We start from the raw sequence: 26,105 nt of genomic DNA, 5'->3' as shown, positions 1-26,105 counted from the left end.
CGATAAAAAACTTTCAAAAAATGAAGTGTTGGAAACTAAAAGAATCGCAAGTCTTCGCATACATATAGAAAGGGTCATCAGAAGAATAAGGGAATTCAGTATACTTAAACCTCATTCGAGTATTCACCATCGCACATTGGACGTTATCGATGATATGATAATAGTCGCTGCAGCATTAATAAATCTTCAAGAACCTATTATTAGACAGTAATTAAAAAATAAATCATAAAATTAAACGTATATAAGTAATAAAAAACAATTCTATTAATAGTGTAATTTATTGTTATTTTTCCTTATATGACTTATAAAAAATATATCTGAACACTTATAATATATATACAATATTTTTATATAACTAACTTTGTACAGTTTTTAGAATTAATGGAAAAATGTTGCTTTCCCAAAAGATCATAGCTTTTTGTATCAGATTTTTAACATAAATTTCATCGTAATCTATCCATATAATTATGATTTCATGCGTTGATTCAAAATTATGTTTTGCCATACAAAATAATCCTTTTTGAACTTTTCTTAAGAACATCTGGAGTTGAATTTGTGCGAAACATTTATTTCCTAATTTTATATCGGAGGTAATATAGGCACGTTCAGTTTTTAATGTCGTTGGGCATTTTATCTCCACTACAAAATCTTTTCCTACAGCATCCAGAGACGCTGCGATAGCAGGAAACTCTGGATTTAATAATAAACCGCAAGAATCCAGACTTAGTTTATGTCTTTTTTGTAAAACTTCTATTACTTTTTTTTCTAAGTTTTTCCCTCTTCGCATTGACTTTGTATTCATTACTTTTGTATTATTTATTACTTGATTAACAAGGCTACCATTGGACACGCCACAATGTGCCATTTCGTGGAGTCGAGAAGCAGTGAGTCTACCGTATCTTAATTCATTCCAAAGATTACATTCACTTTGATTTTTCGTATTTACGGCAATTTTATTACACAAATCTAAGGTCATGATATTAGAAGCAAATTTTAAAAAATTACCCGCATCAGGTGTAAAATTATCAGAGGTATAAAATGTTACTAACATTTCATGCAATGATAGTGAATTTTTTACCTTTAGATCGATGCAATGTCTAGACAATTGACAATCAAATTGGTGTGACTGGAATTCCATTAATAACGAGTTATAAAAATCATCTGGATCGTAGTTACTTAAATTATCTTTCGGACATTTAATTTTCACCATATCCTTCGCTTTTATATTTCTGATGTTTTCAAAACTTTAGCTAACCGGGGTTTTTTCCAGTAACATACAGTTGCTGTTGGTTCTAGCTCTTCACTTCTGCGATGCACCCACATAAGAAAAACGATGGCATGCTTACAGCCACCTGTAAAGCAAAATGTAAATGAAATAACGAATAAAAATGTTACAAATTTAAGTATATTTATATTTTGTACATCTTTACATAAAAGTACACATACCCTCTGAAGCAGCGCAGTCTTGACATTGAATTTCTATTACTTTTTCATCACTTTCATCCACTAGCATCTTCACAACGTAAGCTTTACTATTTACTCGGTGTTCTGGACAAACTTTTCCTTGAACATTACAAATATTTCCATCTCTTTTGAGTTGTACGTAACCTACTGCAGAATCACCATAATTTACTCGTTCTGATCTACAATAAAGAACAAGCGTGTTCGCGCGCGTGCGAGTAAGGAGGGATAGTGCATGAGAGACCACTAACACCAGAAGCTTGCAGTAACACAACAGTTTATTTAACAATCAAAAATAATGCCGAAATCAAAGAATGACATAATTTATAAATGTATTTGAATTTAAGTGAACTCGGAAACGCGGGCAGTTTAAGCGAATTCTATATCAACACTTTCTCGCTTGTAGTGTTGAATAACCCGCGCGTGAATGAGAACTGACCCATGGTAGAATACAAGGGTATGCTCATACCGTGTCAGACCACTGCGCATTCCCACCACTTTTGTCTAAGCTTACGTCATACTCGTGTAGCATCGGAATGAATCGGATGTACTCGGTGATTCGCAATGGCTGCGTTTCGCTCGGTTCGCTATTTATGTCGAGTAATTCGTTTGTGATTATTACAGTGTACGCAATGACGTGTAATGTGAAAGGGTGTGGGAACTATCTGGCAAAGACCAGAAAGATCGAAGGAAATAAAATAAAATATTTTTCCTTCCCAAAGGATCCAGCACTGTGTAATAAGTGGCGTCAAGCATGCGGAAAAGAAAATATTTCACCAAAATATGGTATGTACTTTTGTATAGTAATAAGCATATATTAAAGCATATATTTAAGAACCTTAAACCTTGTTTGCTTCAGCTAGGATATGTTCGAAGCATTTTGCTGATGAAGCTTTTACGAAGCCCTTACAAGAACATCTACTAGGTTATTCACCTACACGAACTAGGAAGATACGTCCTGATGCTATCCCGACGTTGCATCTCCATGCAGTACCTCCACTAACATCAAACTTCCAAACTCTCATAACTTCGAAACTACAGAAAATATATCAAGGATCACGCGTTCCAGACTTCATGCATTGAAGATAAATCCGATTGTCGATCAACTGATATTTTACAACTTTTCCCATGTAAATAAATCATGGGGCTGGTCGAGCGCCAAGAAACCATCACGCCAAACTAGTGACTAATCGATCCAAATATAGAAACCTTATATCGACGGTGCACGTGTGTGTACGTTTATTATTGCGATGAGTAATTATAGAACGATATCATTTGACATACTTAAGTAGAGCAACTACGTTTGTTTAAATAACGCATCGAGAAACGCGAGCTCCTTATAAATCGTTTTTTCAAACTCGATAATGTTCGTCTTTCATACATGATTACAGATTTCAATACGTAAACACAAAAGAGTTACTTGTTCTTACACTCTACTTGTTCGTACACTCAAGAATTACAGTTTCACAAGCTAACGTTTATTTTTTGCCAATACGTATTTCACAATTATAAAGTTATTACATTCTTTCTGTTCACGTATCTTGTCCAGACTCTTGTAACGTTAGACTAGAGGTTCTCAATCTATTTTGTCAAGAGGGCTACATTAAAATCTTTTGTAATGACCAATAAGAAAGGCCAAATAAGTTATATTTTTGAAAATTTCTATCTTACTCCAAGTTATGAGGAAGAACAGTTATTACAGAAATTAGAAGATTTTAATATTAGCGAGGCTATCGAAGAAGAGAGTTTAAAATATATAGCCGGATACGTAGCATTTAGATTTAAAAGCACAGATAAAACATTAGGTATTGAAACGCGCCAATTGGAAACAACGGGTGACCAAGATTGGCTGCAAGTTATTTCGCGAGGAAAATGTATGTATCCGAGTGACAAATTATTACAATGTGCTCGTATAATGAATATTGAGTTTGCTAAATATCACGGATCCAGTTTGAATAAAGAAAATCTTATATTTCAAAACTTAGCAAAAATAATAGAACCACAATTGAAAATTAAAATACCGAGAGAGGCATTACTATGCCTCATTAGGACTAGGACATATATTAGGCTGCGCGAAATGAACCGAGCAATTGCAATCGCAAATCACAGGCAAAAAAAAGAAAGATGTCAAAATTTACTAATAAAAAACCCTGTATATTAAATATCTGCATTTATTGTTATTTGATCTTTTATCTGCATCTTTCCTCTGCATATATAGTTCTTTATGTCGTACGCCACAATATATTTTTGTTTTGCGTCTCAGCTGACAATTCTTTTCCAATCGTTTTCCGACCACTTTTGATTAAAACTAATAATTCGCAGAATTTTAATAATAAATGACTGGAAATTAAAATCTCGTTTTATGTGAAATTTTCGGTACGTCGCAATGACTTTTATTCAATGCACACAATTCTTTTTTTCTTAATAATAATAATATTTTCTGTAATATCATATATTTAGACAACCCACATAAAATAATTATAAAATTCGTCAAATAACAATAACGTTTCTAACATCTACAACGAGAGACAAATTCGGGAAACGATGAGCGTTTATCCGTATGTCACGTGCGTTTTTTTATATTTATATATTTTCGTTTATATATATTTATTTATTTATAAAACAGAATTTTCTCTCACATAAATGATCACATTATTTTGTATTCACATATTGTCCGCTCAAAATGCTTTTATAAATGACTATTACAGATTCGCTGCTTAAATGTGCCGCTCAGTGTGACGTAAGCTTAGACAAGTCGCTGATTGGCTGGGTTCGGAAATATGCGCAAGAGCATACCCTTGTATTTATACCATGAACTGACCATCACAATCATGGGGGGAAACTTCTATATGAAAAGTAACCGTGTTAGTTCATGTTAGTATATTCGTCCAGATGGCGGCTATGTCGTTTCTGTGACGTCACATTAGGAAATATGGCTGAATAATCACACAAGCGTCACGAGCATAGTATTTCGTACACACGAGTTTCGGTTATTTTTCTGCGATACGAGTAAATAGAATCGCTCCGGGTGTACTTGGCGCGAGACACTACGTGTCTCTTGATACATTGACGTACACAGGTATGAATACATTGCGATTATTTTACCATAGCGGTTTTCAAATCGCTCGTATATTATTGTACTTAATAGTACTTTTACATGAACATATGTTTTATATTCAAGAAAGAAGAAGGATTTTATACAAGTTTATTGTTGCGTGACTGGATGCTGCCTCCAAATTGATGCACAATAAATATAATATGACAAAAGTTGAATGGATTTGCATCGTACCAGGTTGTAAGTCAAATTCAAGAGTCCCTGGTCATTTTTTTCCCAAAAATGTCACGTTATCAGATAAATGGAGAGAGCTATTAATAATAATATTATTTCAAATACTTCATCAGAGGAATTAAGAAAATACAGAGTATGTCATTTACATTTCTTGCCTGATGATTACATCTATACTCAGAATCGGCGAAGATTGAAACATAACGCTGTGCCCAGTGTAAATATATATAATAGTATAGAAACAAATACAGTAGAAACACATGATACAAATATAACTGAACTGCATTCACAATTTGAAACGGGTGTTTCTGACTTATTAATGAACAATGTGGAACAAGTACACAAACAAATACACAACTGATAATGTTACAATCTAAAATTAGCAGTTATACAAATGAAACCTCTACAAGTAATACAGAATATGTAGAAACAATGAGTCACAAAATATTCCAAATGACTCAATAAATGAAGTAATTGATCGTCCCAGCACACCAAAAACTCAAGAAGTATACTTGCTTCTATTACAAGGCAATCCCAATTAACACTAAAAAGCACGAAAATATACAGAAGAGCTGTAATGTTAGCAAAGAAAGAAACCAGATGAAAGCACAGTAGTACGTTATAACAACGCCTGAAAGATGCAAAAAATTTGCAGATGCACAATTCTGTAAAAAGTTTAATACTTTAACTCCAACTCAAAGATTATTTTTTAATATGCAACTAAAGAATGTAAAGTATTCTCCTAAGGTAAATTACAAAAAACTTTTTAATGAATTAAAATGGTAATTATGCAGTATAGGGGAAGCACCTCCGATGACCTTGACCTTGACATATGTTGTCAAGGTCACCCTCCTGAGTGACCTTCAGAAGGTTTTAGCCGTCGCTCGTTTTCATTAAAAGTTATAAACAAAAAAAGTTTCGAAAATATAGCAATTATTTTGAGTACTAATAGACATAAATGACTGATATTTATGTAGAAATAGGTCCATGTATGAACGAAGGAAAATTATTTAAAACAGTGAATTGTTGGTATACTGAAAGAAAAGTTATCTAAAGTAGAGAATAGTTGGTATATTGAAAAGTATATATACAAGAGAATATCACTTCAACCATTATTTAGCGGAATTCATGTTCAAACGAGCATTTGATTTTAACGAACGAATAGACGCTTTTTTTGAAACAATGTCTATTATGTATCCCATAACTGAAAAATCAATGAATAAAATATACATTATAATACTTTATAAATTATTGATAATTATATAGAATAACTAACACAACAAATTATTAACAAAAAAATTTGGAAAATATAGCAACTATTTTGAGTATTGGAAGGCATAAAAAACTAATATATACGTGTGTGTGCCCTGCTTTAAAGAAAATCACAACTTCTATAAAGCAGGACATACACACATGTGTGTGCCCTGCTTTAAAAAAAATCACAACTTCTATAAAGCAGGACATACACACATGTGTGTGTGCCCTGCTTTAAAGAAAATCACAACTTCTATAAAGCAGGACATACACACATGTGTGTGCCCTGCTTTAAAAAAAATCACAACTTCTATAAAGCAGGACATGTGTGTATGTCCTGCTTTATAGAAGTAGTGATTTTTTTTAAAGCAGGGCACACACACATGTGTGTATGTCCTGCTTTATAGAAGTTGTGATTTTTTTTAAAGCAGGGTACACACACGTATATATTAGTTATTTATGCCTTCCAATACTCAAAATAGCTGCTATATTTTCGAAACTTTTTTTGTTAATAACTTTTTAACGAATAGCGAGCGACGGCTAAAACCTTCTGAAGGTCACTCAGGAGGGTGACCTTGACAACATATGTCAAGGTCAAGGTCATCGGAGGTGCTTCCCCTATACTGCATAATTACCATTAAAATCTTCGTTACAATCAACGTGTCCAAAACGAAGTTCAATATATTTGAAAAATATATGCTTTAAATTACAATAACTTTATTTCTATTTACAGACAATGATTTTATTTTTTGGAAAATAAAATTATTGAAAAAATCATTGATAGATAACATAACTATTTTTTATTACTTTTTGAATGTTTTATATGCAAGAATCAAGTATTATAAATGTAAGAATCATGTATACCAACTAAAAAATTTATTATTATGTACAATTAAAATAATGTATATATGTTGATTGTAATGCTAAAAATACCTTACATTGCAACAATACAAAAATAGTATCTATCTTTTTTGAAAAATGTTATATTATTGTATATCATGCAACTATTTTTGATTATTATAAATTATAAACACATAAATAATATATAATGTTGTTTATGCAATATTGTTGTATAAATACATTATACAAAATATCATGAATAAAATAATTATTTTATTTTATATTTAATATACATTATTCTCCACATATAGGGAAGAAGATTTACGCTTGATGAAAAAATTTTAGCATTATCACTATATAAAACAATCTGGTTCTTGTTACAAGCTACTATCAAAATTATTTATACTGCCAAGTCCTAAACTCTCAAATGTTTGTTACAAACAATCTCATTACAACCAGGAATCAACAAATTTATTTTTGAGCATCTGCAGCAGCATATGGCACAAATAAATAACGATCATGACAAATTATGCGTGTTAATGTGGGATGAGATGTCATTAGAAGCCAATTTGCAATACGATCAGTCAAATGATAAAATCATTGGTTTTGAAGATTGGGGACATAGACGTACATCTCTCATAGCAGATCATGTATGGTATTTATGATACGAGGAATTGTGAAAGGTTTGGAAAATTCCATTGTATTATGGCTTTTGTAAAAGTCAAACCAAATCTGCACAATTGTTGAGATGTATAAAGGAATTATAAAAGAATTAACTAAAGCTGGGTTGATAATTATTGCAACTGTATGTGACCAAGGCGGACCGAACATGACATGTATTAACAGTCTTCTTCAGGATTCAAAACGCGAATGTATAAGAACAGGTCAAGAATATCGTAAGTATAAAATACATAAAATAATTTAAAAAACATAATTAAAATACATAAAACAATTTTTTATTCCATATTTCAGAAGATATTATTCAACTTTTTGGGCAAAACATTTGTACCTATTTTTGATCCACCACATCTTTTAAAAGGAATCCGTAACAATTTATTATTTAAAATTTAGAACTTGATATCACCATATTGAAAGAAAACGAACGACAGTTTGCGTCATGGGACATTATTGAAATGGCATATAAAATGGATATGTATACAAATACGTTAAATCGCCAACTACCAAAATTAACAGACCAACATGTCATTAAATCAAAAATAAAAAAATGAAAGTAAAATGTGCTGCTCAAGTTTGCAGTGCAAGATTATCGGGATATGTAGAATATAATAGCAAAATTAAAGGTAATTTAATCAATCTTACTATCACTTTTTTAAATTTACTAATTTGCACATAATAAATAATTGTAACAATAACAATAAATATAAATTGTATATAATCTAATTGCATGTAATTTATCATTTTTTAGGAGGCTTTATTGAATCACAGATTGGTCAGTTACAAATACCAAACAAGGCAGGATATGACACAGCAGTGGCATTGGATCTTTTTAATAAAATTTTTGATTCCGTTAACGCACATACCTTGCATCCACAAACTCCTCTACGCGTAGCAGTAACGAAAAATAGTAAGCATCATAACTTTTGGCCATATGCCATTAAACGATTATCTAATATGCGATATGTCGATCCGAAAACTAAACGACCAGTTAAATGTATACCATCGTTAAAAAATTGGATATTTACTTTGCGTGGTTTTAAAAAAATATGGAACATTGTTGAAAGTAAAGGAATAAGATTTTTAAAAACAAGAAATATCAATCAGGATCCTTTAGAAAATTTTTTTGGTTTAATTCGTAGTCATGGACGCAGAAATATAAATCCGTCGTGCAGTCAATTTTGCGGGTCATACAAAACATTATTAATTAATAATTTTACTGCTAGAAGATCTGTGGGATCCAATTGCGAAAACATAAATGACGGCGATTTATTATTTACTTTAAAACAGTTTGTAAAAAATGCTACTTGTGCAAATAATATTACAGAACAAACGGTAGAAGAAGAAGATTTTTTAACAGAATCATCTCAAGTTAAAAAATATAGAAAATATCCATAAAGCATATCCACTACAAGAAAGCAATAGATCATACGTTGCTGGCTGGGTTGTAAAAAAAAGTTTGTCAATGAAAAAATTTAAAAATTGTATAGCATGTAAAGAAAGTCTTTTAAGTACGGACACATCACATACAGAATATATACAATTAATTTAATGCAGAATATGTTAAAGAAAAACCATCTCTAACGTATCCATCTATGTGCTTTTTGAATGATATATTTATTGAAGCTGATTCTGTTTTAAATGAAAACATTTCTTCATTATGTTTTCGCAGAAATGTTTCTGTTTTATTACGTGAGCGTGTGTACGAAAAGCTAAAGTCTTTCGTTAAATGCATCGAACATAAAGAAGAATTAAAACATGCTGTTATACAAGTAATTATTAAATTATTTCTATATACATTTTGTAAATCTGTGAACAGAATTTTATCTGGTCGTGACACTCGATACGTAGCTAGCAACATTATATTTAAGCAAGCTATTGATCATTATAAAAAAAGCAAAAAGATATATTAGAAAAGTGTAAACTTGTTCTTACATAATAAGATATTATAATATTCTTACATAATAGATATTTAAAAAAAGCAAAAAAGATATATCAGAAAAGTGTAAACTTTGTTCTTACATAATAAAATATTTACATATTATAATATGTTTGGCGCACCGCCGTGTATCATAGTGTAAATAGTAGTTAATGATAGGATTGATTTCGTGTTGTCGTTTCACATGTTAATTGTACGGTTCTTGTATTGATCAGTTATACCGGGTTGAATTATCGCGCCTATTAGCGAAACGTCGGTGGATCGCGATTAGTACACTTGTCGATATTCGCGCGACTCACCCGACTCGTGCTGCCCGCCCACGGGTGGCATCCCCAATTATGAGAAGAATTCGGTACTCGCTCGCGCCGTACTTCGCAGGTGCGCGAGCCGAGAGAACGGAAGAGGGACTCATCAGTCGAACGTCGTGAAGCTCACACGTTACCGTTTCGCATGTGCAAACTTGGAGTGCTCGGTCGCCCATCGCAGACCACGAAGGCCTAATCGCTTGATATCCTGCCTATCTATGACTGCTTGATATCCTGCCTATCTGTGACTGCTTGCTATCCTGCCTATCTGTGCCTGCTTGCTATACCTGCCGGTCCGTGCCTGCTTGCTATACCGGACTGTTGCATGCTTTCGCCTTGCACGCCAGAGATCTCGCCAACGGGAGGACGACGTCGACACCCAGGAGGCGCCGGGCAACGACACGGTGAGTCGCCTCGCATTTTTTGATATTCGTTTGCTTGCTTCGCTTTATTCACTTTCGCGAGGGCACGGGCCCTCTGGTCCTTCGAGAAAATTTGTCGACCAATCGCAAATCCGGGGAGCGCCTCATACCCCCCGTGCATAATATTTCTATATAATATTATTTTTAAAAATTGATTTTTATATATATTACTAAAAAGTTGCGGCTGTTAATAATAATAATATAATAATAAATATTAGATATTATTGATATTAAAATAAAGACATTTTATAATTAAAAATAAAATTTTTTATTATCCAATTTATAACTTAACATTTACTATTTTTCCTATGTATACAGAATTTTTATTAGTTTTTATATAATATAATTATTATGTTTATTCTGTATCGGTACTTTGATCTTTTTAATAAGAATGAAAGCACCGATACAGAATGAACATACTGATTATACTTTATTAGTACACTCTATTAGTCTACTATATATAAATACCCAGCAAACACAGAATACACCGAGTGCGCAATTTGATAGCAAATTGCGCACTCGGTGTATTCTGTGTTTGCTGGGATAAATGTATATATATATATATATATATATATATAGAAGTCGGCCATATTGAATATTAGTTCGCTCATGTATATTCGCCCAGGTGGCGCTTAAAACACTGTTTTTAAAGCAAAAGCCAGGAGTTGGTTATCTATTTTATTATATCATCTGTGATCACAATATCGATTGATGACAGATCTTGATCTACTGACACACTGTTGACGAATGACGGCGCGCTGTAGGTTCTATGGGTTTTTATACCCACCCGAGACAAAGAACGCACCAGGGATGACGAATGCTTAGCTAAGGTCAAAATGTCATGGATAAGAAGCTTCTCGAAGTGAATATCGAAGATGCACATAGCCATTGTCCTCGTAATTATTGATCGTCGAAAGGACCACCGTGCCAGAGAGTGACTCGGCTTCGTACGGAGAATAATTCTTATAACGTGAGCGCGAAACAAACAAGGGGCGATCCGCTGTGACTCATGACACAGTCGTCTAAATGAGAATAAGAATATTTAAGAGCATTCGTGATCTCGAGCATTCGTGATCTCGAACAAAGCGTTACTGATAATTTTTGTAGGTTAGGTTTCAAAGGTTACGCTCTAAGTGTATACAATTATTATTATCAAATAAATTTAGGTAAAATACTATTACACTTACTTTCGTATTTGAACAATATAGTTTATTAATAAGCATTAACTATTTTACCTTTTCATTTTAGCTCCACTTGATTCGGCCACATTGTAACACTCATTATTCATAAAATAATCAGCAATCATTCCTGTGGAAACTTTAGGAAGATTATTTGATTGCGCCTTCACAAAACCACTGTCACACATTTCTTCTTTTATATTAATAAAGGTCATCCAGACAAACTTGCATAGCGCATAAACATAAGCATAAGAGAATTGATTGGTCCATGTCCATATACATGTGCATAAGGAAATAGACCAATCCGTTTCGTTATGCATATGGTTATGCACCTATGCAAGTTTGTGTGGATATAGCTTAACAACGGAATTACGGAATCAAAACGATGTGTATATTGGATTACTGCAAACTAGCGAATTATCCAAAATAGCTAATAATGACGTCACGACCAATCATGCGCGATTACTGGACTCACGTTGACTATATATATAACGATCTTTAAATAAATTTTACTGCAAAATAAACTTAAACAATAATGTTTTAATGTTATTTATAGCGTTTTATAAGTATAAAAAATATTTTAAAAAATTTTCAGAATATTTTATTTTTTTCTATTGAAGCCTATTACCGTACAGCAGCTCGAATGTATGATCATTTTCCTGATAAACATCATCCTAATGATCGAGTGATTGCCAATATGTGAAAGACAGCGTTTTAATGTAAGAAGACAACGACGTCATATCAATGTCCCTGAGCAACTAATGCTGGCGGTACCGTAACGTTCAAGTCTTGTAACTCGAAAAATACTTAACAAAAAAAAACATTTAATCATAGTGTTTTGGAAAGCCCTCGAGATAAGCTACAAGAATATTCAATAAAAAATAAGCGGTTTCATTTAAAAAATTGAAGGTGACCTTCACGTGATCTTCAAGCAACTATTGAAATTAATGACACCATTTTATGTACAACTCGAAACCGTACAACTTTTGTCTGAAACATTTTTGCTGAAAATGCTTCGTTAAAGAATTATTGAGGTGCGCTTTTTAAAATGTGACACCCTGTATGATTATATATAATTTCTTGTAGCGTTATATATAAAAAACAAAATTTCCGTACTTATATATGATATCATCCCAGCAAACACCAAATATAATTGATATATAACCTGGGAGTAACAGATTATATAACAGGTGTTATACTGTAGTAGCATAACAGTTATATAACTTTACTTTATTATTATTATATAACTAGGTTATAAAACTATTATATTGCTCCGTTATTCATATGTTATAATAAATGCACAATTATACAACTGCAATATATGCGTGTTATACAACAACGATTGCGTTGATATTATATAAATATTATATAACATAATTTCAATTACCGCCGGAATTATATAACTTTGATAGCATGCGCCATAGCGGCGCGCGCAAGTTTGCGGTCTCTTTCCGCTTCTGCTCGTGCCAATCGTGCGTGAAACGGAAAATACCCTAAAGGGTCGGTTTCTGTAATCTTATTTCGGAGCGAGATACTTCGTTATCCGATTGATTCTGTACAGTTGGTGTTGTAATTTCATCACGTTTTCGTTGGTAGATAATTTACGAGTTTATTGTTTGTGTTTATGGTTTATGGTTTATTGTTTATGGTTTTAGTCAACAATATGTAAGTTTAGGATATGTGAAGAAAAATGTGTTCTTTTTTTAGAGTCCATATTTTGCTACTATGTTTTCCGGTTCTTGGAGAGAGGCTAAGGAAAAAGTCATCAGTGTCGAAATCACGGATCCTAATATTACGATAAATTGTAAGGACACGTCGTGGAATTAAACATACAAATTACTCTGCAGAAAAATAACTAAGAATAATATGAGAAAGGATTTATATCGTGTCATGTAGAAATAATATCTAAAATTGTTTCAGCATTGTCTGTGGTATTGGGTTCGTTGTATCAAGACGAGGTCAGTTTGGAGCCGAAAGACATGGTTTCTATTCTGGCAACGTCTACACTGTTTCAACTGCAAGGCTTAATAGATGAGTGCGTAGACATAATGGTGGAGACTACAAACAGTGAGACTGTTGTGTCGTATTATAACGCAGCTGTGTCGTATGGTGTGTCTACTGTGAAAGCAGCTGGTGAAACGATGGCTGGAAGTCAATCTGTTGGGTTACGGATGGCGACATCCGTCCTTTTTGAAGGAAATTTCGCCAGACTTGATGACAGAATTGGTCGCCAGTCCTGATTTGATTATTTTGCAAACAGAGTTTTTCATATACATGATGCTACGCTTGTGATACGTTTATAAATGATCCATATTTGACTTCTGAGAGTAACAAGTAATGGATCTGTGTGTTTGTTGTGTAATTATATGTGATTGCTCTATTTTCAGGTTATTTGCACATTTATGCACACTGTATAATTACGAGGAGACGCTAAAAATTGATGAATACTTTAAAAATCATAAGTGGACCGAGCCATTTTTAACGACTGAAGAGAGCAAGGAATATGCAGCGCCTTTCAAAGCACTGAGGATGAAATATCTGCTGTTACATGAACACGACGACAAGATCTTATACAGTGATAATTTAATACCACCAGACTGGCTGCACGATGCTTACAGAGAACAGTGGCTTCACTTGTTAAGAATGGATAAAAATAAAGACAGAGGGTAGTCTACAAATGCTACAATTAAATTTTTCTTTTTTAATAGAATCAATATAGACGGAACTACGTATTTTCTGCTCCACGTGCAGTCCGGCGCAAATGACAGAAGAGAAATTTTCCAAGGAGTGCTTTCGGTGCGGCAGATGTGTCGAGAAGCCAGGCGAACACATTTGGAGATGGAAGGCATTCCATTATGGACTAGATTTACTAATGACTTTAGACACAACTAGCCTGCGGATTGAAAGAAACCACAGACTAGACTATGAGCATATCAAGGAAAATCACAAAGAGCATAAAATTCTAATAAAGTAAGCTTTAGATTATCAGTTGATTGATTCAATACTTTTAGATCAAAGTTAATAACAGAAATATGAAATTTTTTTAGAGTTTCTATTTTCACTGAATGAACAACGTCAAGTAAAACATGTCCAAGACTCGCGTATGTTAAGATTACGTTTGAGGAGGAACACAGAAGTAAGTTAGCATTGAAAACGGCATGTGTTCTTATATAATTTATATGGTGCGCATTACGTTACGTATTAATATTTTCAGCACGAGATAATGACTCTGGACAAACAGTTACGTTATCCTCTGTATGTACGTATCGGTTAACATGCAACTAGTCATTCCACTCACATTAGGAGAAGAAGACACAACGACCGACATACTTTCGGATGCTTAGCACTTCGAGAATGTAATGCTCTATGAATATGTAAAGATAAAGGCCATGGGATTCAATTGACGCTTTGTAACATTAATCTATTTAATTACGAATGTTAGACGAAGTTCGTAGGCACACGCTACTATTTGGCACAACGCTTAAATAGAAAGAGACATGGATCTCCAGTAAAAACTTTTTTCTTTATGGAGATACACAGAATCTATTCTTACCGTGTTCATTTTTAACAAGTTCTTTAGTCAATTTGGAGTTGACCTTTCAATGAAAATATTTTATAATTTTTAAATTAACAACAAATAATAGACAGTTAAATTTATATCATCTAAATAGATAAAATCATACTTTTATAATAATTTCAAGTAGATTTTAGTAAAATTTTAATTTCGTGTTGAAGGGATTGTGGATGCGGTAATACTTGGAGTGATATGAAGAGTAATAACTATTAGTGCAAAAGTATATTTAATAGAGTAATAACTATTGGTGATACAATCAACGTTCCGTTCTCAGCGCGAGTCTATACAGCAGTGAGTCCGTATTGTCCGTAATACGCCCTTGCTTCGCTCTCACGCATCACGCATCACGTCGTGATACTTCACACACACGGGGAGGGGAGGCGTACATGTGTACGTTTGCCCTCTCCTGCGCGCTCTAACTCTTAGATTCTCGCTGAATTTGGCTATCGTGCAATATAGATGTACATATATTCTAACACGCCTCCTTACATCTACACTGCACGCTTTCACATTTTTTTACCTGATATTCATTAACATTCTAAACCTTTCAAACTTTTCTTTACACAGTGCCTTAGTAAATATATCCGCAATATTCTCATCTGAGGCGACTTTACATACTTCTATCAAGTTCTCTTTCACACTTTCATGTACATAATGATAGTGTACTTCTATATGCTTTGAATTTTTTGTGAAGTTTCCATACTTTGCAATGCTTATTGCTCCAGAATTGTCTTCAAAAATCTTTACAGGATCACTCAATTTTACATTAAATATTCCTATCAATTCTCGTATAAATTTTACTTCACTGACTGCCTCAGATAGAGCTACATACTCAGCGTAAGTGGAAGCTTTTGTTACACACTTTTGTTTTCGCGACTTCCAGTCAATTACATTTCCGAATAACCTAATTACATATCCAGAGGTAGATTTTCTATCTACATTATCGCCAGCCCAATCTGCGTCTACAAAACAATCTATAATTTCGCAATTTTCATTTCTTTTATAATGCAAATTTAGATCTTTTGTTAAGTATAAGTATTTCAATACTCGCAAAGCATACTTCCAATGTGTCTCATTATAACTATTCTGATATCTACTCAAATAGTTTACGCTATGACTTACATCAGGTCTTGTACTTGAACTTATGTATAGTAAAGCACCTATCAAATTTCTATATTTAATATCTGACTCGCAATTTTCAGCCTTTTCAATTTTCAGATTCGTTTCCATAGGAGTGCTATATAATCTACTATTCTGTAATTGATATTTATTAGCTAGTGACTTTATATACTTGGTTTGGCTTAATTTCATTTCGCATTTTCGATAATCATACTCTACATTAATACCAAGATATTCTTTAATTTCACCTAAATCTTTCATTTTAAACTTTTCTAATAGAGCCTTTTTTATACTCTGAATTTTCTTTTTGCTTTTACTGCATATCAACAAATCATCGACATAAATTAATAGGTATATAGCCTCTATTCCTTCTCCATAAGTGTATAAGCAATAATCAAGATTACTTCTCTTAAATCCTAATTCTGTTAAATATTCATCCAAGCACTCATACCACGCTCTTGGACTTTCTCGTAGTCCGTATAATGCTTTCAACAATTTACAAACTCTATTTGTTCCATCATTGTAACCTTTAGGTTGACTGACATATACCTCCGAGCTTACTTTACCGTTAAGGAATGCTGTAGTAACATCCATATGTTCTATAATAAAACCAGACTGGCAACAAAAGGACAACATGATTTTTAAGGTTTGAGTTTTTGCTACAGGAGCGTATATGTCATCAATTACATTCGTCTGTTGAAAGCCTCTTACGACTAACCTAGCTTTATACGTTTCATCGGATTTTCTTGTATATACCCATACCTTGTTGTTTATCAACTAACTCCCATGTTTTATTCTTCTTTAAGCTTTCTATTTCTTTGTCTATAGCTTTTCTCCAATTTTCACAATTGTTACTATTTAACGCCTCCTCAAATGTACATGGGGTATCAACTCTACAATAATTTACATAAATGTTACTAGAACTGTTCTCTGGATATCTTATTGGACTTTTTCTATCGCGTGTAGATCTACGTGGAATTTTTAACTCTGACTTTTTAGTATCTTCCCCTTTTATTTTATTTTTCTTTTCTTTGGTTTCGTTCTCACTTTCGAACACATTGTCACTTAAGCTTTCATCTAGACTAGCGTTGCTTTCAATATCATCATCATAATCAATACCAATACATTTTACGTCTTTTTCTACAATATCAACGTGTCTCGCAACTATTATTTTATTATTTACAAGAACTCTATATCCTACATCACTATAACCTAATAGAATACCCATATTTGCCTTTTCGTCCCATTTAGAATTTCTACACTGTTCAGGTCTTTTTACAAAAACTTTACTACCATACAGTCGCAAATTTTCTACATTTGGTTTTTTCTTGAAGAATATTTCATACGGAGTTTTCTTTTCTATAGTATTAGCTAACGTGCGATTTTTCAAATAAGTCGCTGCACAGATTATTTCTGGCCAAAATCTTTTTTGTACTTTTGCCTCCGCTAATAGACAACGTGCTATATTCATTATTGTTCTATTAAACCTTTCCGCAGTACCATTCAGTTCATGTACGTACGCTGGACAATTGTTTATAATTATTCCCTTCTCTTTTGCAAATTTGTAGAATCTATTATTTAAATATTCTGTGCCATTATCACATCTCAATATTTTAACTCTCTTTTCAGTTAAGTTTTCAGATTCATTAATAAATTGAATTAAACAATCAAATACTTCATCCTTAGATTTAATGCAGTACACTTTGGCTATTTTACTATAATCATCAATAAATGACACAAAATATTTTTCTCTTTTTAAACCCGCTGTTTTAAAGCTACCACATACGTCAGTATGAATAATTTCTAAAATATCTTTAGCTTTTGTTCTATTGTTACTGAATGGCAAGTTATGCATCTTATTTTCAATACACGTCTTACATTTCATAAACTCTGACTCAAGTTCATTTGGAATGCCCGTTAATAACTGCTGTTTACATAAAGTATTTAGTCTATGCCATTTCTCCTTCAAACTCATGATCTTATTATTACTGTCGGCTGTATTTACTAACATTTCTTCGCATTTCAAGGTACTTGTTATTTTGTAAGTTCGATTTTCCTTGTATGCTACCGCTATTACCTTATTATTCTCATCTATTATTTTTGCTGTATTTCCTTTTGAAATAATCGTATTGTTATCTGTTAATTTTCCGAAACTTATTAAATTTGTATTCATTTTTTCGGCATAAAAAACATTACTCATATTTACTTCCTTTCGTTTACCAAACGCGTCGAAATAGCTTACTACATTTCCTACCTTTGTTGCTTTTATATATCTATTATCCCCCAAATAAATATTGACTGGTTCTTTAAGCAAAATATTTTTCTCAAAATATTTCTCATTATTAATAATGTGATCGGTACACCCGCTATCTAATAACCACTGGATTTTATTATCTAACCTGTCCTGACTAGAGTCACTCTTCGCCGCGTGTGCCGTCGCTATCCATGCGCTCGCGCCTGCGCCCGCGCCTGATCCGCTCTGTTCGCTCATGTTCGCTCCTTGTTGGCCACGGAAGTTGCTGCGCCCTCTGCCGTAGTTGCCTCTTCCGGCTCTGCCTCGGCTGCGACCGCGTATTGAGCCTCGCCATGTTCCGCCGTTGTGTCCTGCTTGGCCGCCATCTTGACACTCTCTTGCAAAGTGCCCTGTTTTTCCACACTTAAAGCAGCTTCCCCTTGGACTCTTCTTTGCCGCAAAGGCGTTTGATCTTCTTTCTTCATGATCGTTATTATTTTTTATTTCAGCAATTTGAATTTTATTTTTCACGTATGCTGCTGTTTGATCCTCTTCTTTTAATGTGTCTATTAGATCGCCAATGTAACTATACTGGCTTGGCAACGTGTTCAACATATAATTCAATTTTTTCTTTTCGCTTATTTTAGCCCCCGCGCTTCTCAATTCATTGACTGCTTTCTCGAAATCACTAAAAAATGTTGCTGTATCACTGTACTTTTCTAGTCTCAGTTTTTCCAATTTGTTTCGACACACAATTTGTAATGCCGTAGACTCTTTCAAATACATCTCGTCCAGTTTTCTTATAATTTTATAAGCTGTAGTTTCTTCGCAAATAAACTCCAATTGTTTATTCGATATGGCACTATAAATCAGATTTATCGCCTTCAAATCGTTCTCATCCCAGTCTTCTTTATCCGCTGTTACTTTTGCTCTGGTTATCACCTCATCACAATGTTTTAACTTTAGAAACATAGTAATTTTTTTCTTCCACATGCTGTAGTCTTCTCCATCAAACACCGGTATCGTGATTTCCTTTCTCTCCATTTTGTCTTCTTGTATGTTCTCGAACGTTCCTTCGTGTTCGGACTCTTCTTTGCTCTAACACTTTTACCTTATTAAAGCCGATGCTGGATCACCCAAGCAAACCCGACAACCACGCTCTGCTACCATGAAGGGATTGTGGATGCGGTAATACTTGGAGTGATATGAAGAGTAATAACTATTAGTGCAAAAGTATATTTAACCGTGATAGAGTAATAACTATTGGTGATACAATCAATGTTCCGTTCTCAGCGCGAGTCTATACAGCAGTGAGTCCGTATTGTCCGTAATACGCCCTTGCTTCGCTCTCTCGCATCACGCATCACGTCGTGATACTTCACACACACGGGGAGGGGAGGCGTACATGTGTACGTTTGCCCTCTCCTGCGCGCTCTAACTCTTAGATTCTCGCTGAATTTGGCTATCGTGCAATATATATGTACATATATTCTAACACGTGTACTGCGACATATAATATTGGAAAATTGTGGAAAATACAAATATGCAAATTCAATATTTTTAATAAGAAAAAAACCATCTCTAAATTGGCTGAAGAATTAACCATTAAAAATAACACGGTAAGAATGAAACTTTCGACATATATTTGTATATCAGTGTACATTAGTGTACATTAATTAATGTATTTGATACGGTTGATGCGTTTGATGGTTCACATTAATTATAGCGGTCATTCCAACAAGCTTTAGTCACTAGATAGATTTTAATCTTCCTTCGTATATTGAGAGACATCGCGGTGTATATTAACGCTATTAAATGATGTTTTAATGTGGTTGTTTCTAAACACGTTTTGACTGATTAAAATGCATCAGTTATAGCCTGATAAGTTGGATACAATGCAATTAATCAAAATTCCGCTTATCTGTTTAGTATCTTGATTCGTTTTTTGTAATTGATTTGTATGCAACTTTAAGGACTTATTGAACGACCCTCGTAATTAATTAAATTTTATAAGCAAATATATGTATACTTTGAAAAAATTTTGCAATAATATTTCTAATAAAATTATTATTAAATATTTATATTTGTCCTTTTCCTACGCAAAAACATGTATGTCTTTTGCACATACTAATTCCAGAAAAGGTTTTTAAATTAATTTCAAGCAAAAGCAAATAAAACAGTTTGTTTTCGCTTAGAATTAATTTAAAAACCTTTTCTGGAATTAGTATGTACAAAAGGCAAATTATAAATTAATTAATGTACAATAAAATGTAAGGGAACGGTTACACTGCAGTTATATTACAATAATTCTTTAAATTATATTACTGCTATATAAATGTTATATAACACTGCTATATTTATATTATATATCTATATTTATATTATATATAGTGGGAAATTACAACTAACGTCTATATAACTGTTACGATCGTGTTATATTGCGTGTTACGTTTTGTTATATACTGGCAATATAATCGTTATATATCTGTGTTTGCTGGGATATATGATTACATCAAGAGACACGGTAGTGTCTCGCGCCAAGTACGCGCGGAGCGAGACGCACCGTGACTCTTTTACGCGAACGCACGAGTTGCGAGTACCCGATATTTTGAGATCTCAATAACGAGTGAACGGATCAAGTGCTAAGTAGGCTTGATCGATAGCTTGGGTTGATTTACAAATAAAAGTGTTTTTATTTTTCCGCTACGTGCCCTACGAGCGGAGATATTACGATGCAAAGTCTAAAGTGGTAAATTTTACTATTAAGAAACGTCGTCGTCGTCGTCGCCGTACGTACGGTTGCTTTTTGCCTCGATAGATGGCATTTGAGAACATGTCGAGCGTCCCCCCGGATTCCCTCCATGACAGTGTTGCTATATTATCAACCCAGCGAGTAAATTTATTCGAGTCGATATATCAATATATATTGACGTGTGCGTACTGCGCTCAGTGCAGTCAGTGCGTTCAGCGCGCTGTCAGTCAGTTAAGGTCTATCCAGACAAACTTGCATAGGTGCATAACCATATGCATAAAGAAACGGATTGATCTATTTCCTTATGCACATGCATGTGGACCAATCAATTCTCTTATGCTTATGTTTATGCACTATATGCAAGTTTGTCTGGATTAACCTTTATAACCCTGGCGGAAATACTTCTACAAAATTTAAAAAAATATAAAATATAATTGCCAGAATCTATTAAATTCTACATGAATTTAAGAAATACTACAAAATCCTACATGAAAATGCTAGAATTGAAACACTTTTGTAAATTTTTGTAGTATTCTACAAGTAAGCAGATATTTTAATTTTTTAAGATTTTGTTTCTTCTTAAATTTTTAAAATTTGTAGATCTTTGTACTATTTTTTATAAATTGTAGTTTTTCATAAAATACTACTTGCAATAATTTCTTGATTTGAGAACATTGTAATTTGTGGTACTATTTCGTAGATATTTCTACAAAAAAATAACCATTTCTACAAAAAATTTAATATTTCAACAAAAATGTACAAATTTCTATTTCTAGTTAAATTTTGTAGTTATTCATAGAAATTTTTTCCGCCAGGGAACCCATGAAATAGTGACAATCGTGCCCGTCGCTACGTGATAGATAGTGAAATATATATTGACGGCAGGGAGCTGATACCGAGGAGATCAAGGAGCCTGTTCACACAAGGCGTTTCTGCCGCGCGATTGCCGCGCGATTGCGGCCGCGCGTTAACGTTTGCACGAGCCGCGCGCTGTCGCGAGGCAAGTTGCGACAACGCGCGCATACGCGAAACGGCATACGCGCGACGGCGAGTTCCTATGTGTCTAAAATGCCGCAAAGCGTATCATAGACGCTCGTCGTCACGCGTACGCCGTTTCGTGTATGCACGTATGCGCGCGTTGTCGCACCTCGCCTCGCGATAACGCGCGGCCACGCGCGGCAGCGCAACCGCGCGTCAAAATAATCGCCTCGTGTGAACAGACTCTAAGAAGTGTAAGGCAGGAGGAGGTAGAGCAAGGAGATTTGAAAGACGCGGGATTACAACCGGAACTGTAACGCGCAGATAGGTAGACGCGAGCGGGAAGCGATGCGTATTTGTTATGAAAAGCGAGGGAAGAGTCGTCGAGAACAGTCTTGCGTAGGGAGTGGTCGAGTGAAGAGGCGTTTTGAAATAAAGAGAGTTTTCTATTACGACGAGTCGATTCACTACCCTACAAATTCAGAAGTGGGATATAAGATCCATCGTATATCAGATCCATCAGATCGTATATCGGATCCTGATAATTGAACAATAAGCGTGCGTGCGAGACAGTGGACGCGAGTAAATCGTGACGAGTCGCGAACAAGAACGGGCCATACGGGTTGCTGCGGGAACGAGAGGAAGTTTTCGCGAGCTTAGTGTTCTCGTAGTCGTGCGAGGTTCTTGTGAGACGAGAGCATACGGCGATCGGCGGGATCCGGAATCACGAGTGTCTGCTGAAACGAAGGCGCGAGACGACGAGTGCGTGCAAGTACGGCATGTACTGTGGTAGAAGCTTCGAGCAGTGGTCCGTAATCGAATTGAAAGAACGATTAGGTGCTCTCAGGCTGAGCAAGGCTGGAAGAAAAGCCGAATTGTTCGTAAGACTGTGCGAAGCCGATCCAAGTGAACTGAGGACAAGTAAAGCATCGCTTGGTGTCGGGATGAGCAGCGGAGAAAACAGCGCAGAGCAACAAACGAATGTTGAAGAGGACGGGCAGGACAACATGGCCGCCGGAAACGATGGCGTGCGAGCGGTAAATTCTGCAACCGAGTCGAGCATTCAAGAACGAGAGTTAGATCTACTGCGGCGTGAAAGGGATCTAGTGGTGCGAGAATTAGAGGTGTTACGCATAGAGAACGCGACCTTGAGAGACACGATGGGGCAGCGAGCGGTCGAAAGGGAAGTACCAGCTTCGTCCGGTGAGTCTTCAGGATCGCCAATACAATGGTCGATAACACAGTCGGTAACGGCACCATTACCACAAGCGACGGTTAGGCAGAGGCCGAATATCAATGCCATCTGCGAGTTGCTGTCAGAGTTCAAGGGTACCAGCGATGTCTACTGGCGATGGGAAAAACAATTTAAATTGTTATGTACGACATACGAGTTGGACGATCGAGCTGCCAGAATTCTAGTCGGCATGAAGTTAAAGGACCAGGCACTGAAATGGTTCCATTCTAAGCCAGAACACCTGGAGATTTCCGTCGAAGAGTTGCTCGAGGAGATGAGGAAGATGTTCGATCATCGACCGGCTAGGATAATACTCAAAAGAAATTTCGAGAAACGTGTTTGGCAAGTGGCTGAGACATTTAGTGAGCATTTCCACGACAAGGTGACGTTGGCGAATCAGGTGCCAATTGAAGAAGAAGAGATCGTCGACCATCTAATTGAGGGCATATCCGATGTGCATCTGAGGAATCAAGCAAAGATTCAGCGGTTTCCTACCAAAGAAGCGTTACTAGGAGCGTTCGAGCAAGTTCGGCTTGAGCCTGAAGGAAAAGGATGATCGCAAAAAGGGAACGACCATGCGAAAAAAGAGGCGAACGACGGTGCGGAGAAGGAGAAGTCGCAGCAAGCAAAAAAAGTGCGGTGCTACAATTGCAACGAGTTCGGACATAAAGGTCGAGATTGTCAGCAGCCGAAAAGTGAGCGAGGTTCCTGCTTTAATTGTGGCAAGGCAGATCATCGAATTAAAAACTGTCTACAAAAGGTTAAGAAGGACGCGGCCAAGGAGAAACCACGGGACGCGACGAAGGGATCGACGGAGACCGAAGCGAAGCAAATCGGAGTCGTAGAAGAACAGATTTTTAGAGACTTGCGATATAAGTTTGTGAGTACTGAGCTATCGGTAGAACTGATCCTGCGTACGTTGTTAGATTCGGGAAGTCCGATTAGTTTTATAAAAGAATCTTTTGTACCGGTAAAATCAGTGACGCGAGTGAATAATGAGAATAATAAATATATCGGATTGAATAAGAGCCCGTTAGAGATTAGCGGAGTAGTAAACGCGACCGTAGAATTCGAAGGCGAAAATTTAAGTGGATTACTTTTACGTTTAGTGCCAGATTCATCAATGCAAGCTCCGGTTGTTATCGGTAGAGACGCGTGGAATATTTTGGGATTAACGGTTAGTCGCGAAAAGAATGCGAGTGAAAAGCGCGAGAAAGAGAACGAGCGCGTAGATTTTCTTGAAACAGATGCGTGTGAGATTTTAAATATAAGCGCGAGTGTATTAGCGGTAGACGAGGTGGATGCATTAAATATAAGCGAGGAAACTGCGCCTGAGTGGCATGAGCGTTTAAAGGAGTTGTTTAGAAACAAATATTTGCTAGCAGAACGACCGCCTACTCCGAAAGTGCATACGGAACTTAAACTTAAACTTAAGAAACATACCCCATTCCATTTTGCACCACGTAGACTATCTTATCGCGAGCGTGCGCAAGTAGAGAAAATAATCGAAGAATTAAAATCCAAGGGAATTATTAGACCGAGTAAATCACAATACGCTTCACGAATAGTATTAGTTCCAAAGAAATCGGGCGAAATAAGGATGTGTATAGACGATCGGTTTTTAAATGCGCTAACTGAACGAGTAAATCATCCTATTCCGGTTATTGAGGAAGTAGTAAAGTCAATAAATGGTAACAAGTATTTTAGTTTGGTAGACCTTAAAGACAGATTTTACCACATTGACGTTGCGGAAGAAAGTATTCCATACACAGCATTCATTACCCCGTTAGGGCAATTTGAGTTTACTAAGATGCCGTTTGGGCTGACGACACCCATGACGTTTCAAGAACATGTAGAGAAGGTTATGGACGAATTGGTTCGATCAGGTGACGTGCGACTTTACCTGGATGACTTTTTTATAGCGACGCGAACTTTAGAGCGACATTTAGAGGTGCTAAAAATACTTTTTCGAACATTAATAGAAAATCGGTTAGAATTACGGATAGACAAGTGCAAGTTTCTGTATACCAAAATAGACTTTTTGGGTTACATTGTGACGGGAGACGGAATCCGCCCTAGTCGGGAATAAAAGCAGTAAAGACTTATTCTGTACCCACGGATGTTCGAGGAGTTCAAAGATTTTTAGGAATGTGTGCGTATTTTCGTAAATTTGTAAAAGACTTCTCGATAATTGCAAAACCCTTGTATGATTTATTGCGAAAAGATGCTGTATTCAAATTCGGTAACGAACAAATGGAGGCATTTGAAACTTTAAAGAACGAACTGATTAAATCACCTGTTTTGGCATTGTATAATCCAGTAGATGAAACAGAATTACATTGTGATGCTAGTTCGGCTGGTTTCGGAGCGGCCTTATTGCAAAAGAAGGAAGATGGAAAATTCCATCCAGTGTTTTATTACTCAAAGCGAGCTACAGAGGTCGAAAGTAGGTATCACAGCTTCGAGTTGGAGACATTAGCTATCGTTTACGCGTTTAGAAAATTCCGAATATATTTGCACGGTATAAGATTTAAAGTAGTTACGGATTGTAATTCCTTAATACAGACGTTTTAAAGAAGAAAGACATAAACCCGCGTATAGCCAGATGGGCTTTAGAGATGCAAGATTTCGATTATTATACCGAACATCGAGCGGGAACAAAGATGCCTCATGTTGATGCATTGAGTAAAGTGTACGAAGTACTCGTAGTCGAGGATAATTCGTTCGAGGCGAACTTACAATTATGTCAAACATTAGATCCGAAAATTCGTGAGATCCGAGAAAAATTAGAAAAATCAGAAGATCGGTACTATGAGATGAGAGACGGTTTAGTTTATCGTAAGTGGGGACAAAGA

The 26,105-nt window shown here is 35.2% G+C and overlaps 3 protein-coding genes and 1 pseudogene across 8 annotated transcripts in view; 3 read left to right on the top strand and 1 right to left on the bottom strand.

Moving 5' to 3' along the window:
• Window positions 1–25,820, top strand: part of LOC139822650 (uncharacterized) — an 83,368-nt gene extending 57,548 nt beyond the window's left edge. Inside the window, exons 1-7 of one of the 5 annotated variants that reach the window (XM_071794562.1) lie at window positions 7,601–7,737; window positions 7,814–8,142; window positions 8,268–8,426; window positions 13,068–13,164; window positions 13,281–14,330; window positions 14,408–14,496; window positions 14,575–25,820. In XM_071794562.1, the coding sequence (XP_071650663.1) occupies window positions 22,796–23,806 (1,011 nt within the window). In that variant the 5' untranslated portion in view covers window positions 7,601–7,737; window positions 7,814–8,142; window positions 8,268–8,426; ... (2 more) ...; window positions 14,408–14,496; window positions 14,575–22,795 and the 3' untranslated portion in view covers window positions 23,807–25,820. Of the gene's footprint in view, window positions 1–7,600; window positions 7,738–7,813; window positions 8,143–8,267; window positions 8,427–11,599; window positions 12,131–12,403; window positions 12,953–13,067; window positions 13,165–13,280; window positions 14,331–14,407; window positions 14,497–14,574 lie in introns of those variants that run through there. The other 4 variants (XM_071794561.1, XM_071794563.1, XM_071794564.1 and 1 more) reach the window with 4 other exon arrangements.
• On the bottom strand, window positions 58–11,575 carry LOC139822654 (uncharacterized). Of its 2 annotated transcripts, none has more exons than XM_071794569.1 (5): window positions 11,418–11,575; window positions 1,447–1,643; window positions 1,256–1,352; window positions 1,079–1,126; window positions 58–194 (listed from the first exon to the last, which is right to left on the bottom strand). In XM_071794569.1, the coding sequence occupies exons 1-4, from the start codon at window positions 11,573–11,575 to the stop codon at window positions 1,081–1,083; spliced, it is 498 nt and encodes a 165-aa protein (XP_071650670.1). In that variant the 3' UTR covers window positions 58–194; window positions 1,079–1,080. The 2 variants fall into 2 exon arrangements, with proteins under 2 accessions (XP_071650670.1, XP_071650669.1); XM_071794568.1 differs by lacking the exon at window positions 58–194 and adding an exon at window positions 827–966.
• LOC139822651 (uncharacterized) lies at window positions 4,357–5,952 on the top strand (annotated as a pseudogene).
• Window positions 13,086–14,252, top strand: LOC139823254 (protein germ cell-less-like). The gene is made up of 4 exons (XM_071795635.1): window positions 13,086–13,164; window positions 13,281–13,524; window positions 13,748–14,026; window positions 14,069–14,252. The coding sequence occupies exons 1-4, from the start codon at window positions 13,086–13,088 to the stop codon at window positions 14,250–14,252; spliced, it is 786 nt and encodes a 261-aa protein (XP_071651736.1).
• Window positions 25,821–26,105: the final 285 nt, after the last annotated feature.

The sequence above is a fragment of the Temnothorax longispinosus genome, chromosome 12, assembly GCF_030848805.1.
Source record: "Temnothorax longispinosus isolate EJ_2023e chromosome 12, Tlon_JGU_v1, whole genome shotgun sequence".
In the NCBI taxonomy this organism is placed as follows: domain Eukaryota; kingdom Metazoa; phylum Arthropoda; class Insecta; order Hymenoptera; family Formicidae; genus Temnothorax; species Temnothorax longispinosus.
This window is presented reverse-complemented; position numbering and strand designations above follow the sequence as displayed.

What these genes read in the sequence shown, in the direction of transcription:
- LOC139822654 (XM_071794569.1), bottom strand. Translation starts at nt 11,575, where the DNA reads ATGACCTTTATTAATATAAAAGAAGAAATGTGTGACAGTGGTTTTGTG. An exon ending in AGTGGAGCTAAAATGAAAAG is followed by an intron (nt 1,644 to 11,417) that starts GTAAAATAGTTA and finishes TCTTTATTGTAG; the next exon opens with ATCAGAACGAGTAAATTATG. An exon ending in TGTTACTGGAAAAAACCCCG is followed by an intron (nt 1,127 to 1,255) that starts GTTAGCTAAAGT and finishes ATGGAATTCCAG; the next exon opens with TCACACCAATTTGATTGTCA.
- LOC139823254 (XM_071795635.1), top strand. Translation starts at nt 13,086, where the DNA reads ATGTTTTCCGGTTCTTGGAGAGAGGCTAAGGAAAAAGTCATCAGTGTC. An exon ending in TCCTAATATTACGATAAATT is followed by an intron (nt 13,165 to 13,280) that starts GTAAGGACACGT and finishes AAATTGTTTCAG; the next exon opens with CATTGTCTGTGGTATTGGGT. An exon ending in GATAAAAATAAAGACAGAGG is followed by an intron (nt 14,027 to 14,068) that starts GTAGTCTACAAA and finishes CTTTTTTAATAG; the next exon opens with AATCAATATAGACGGAACTA.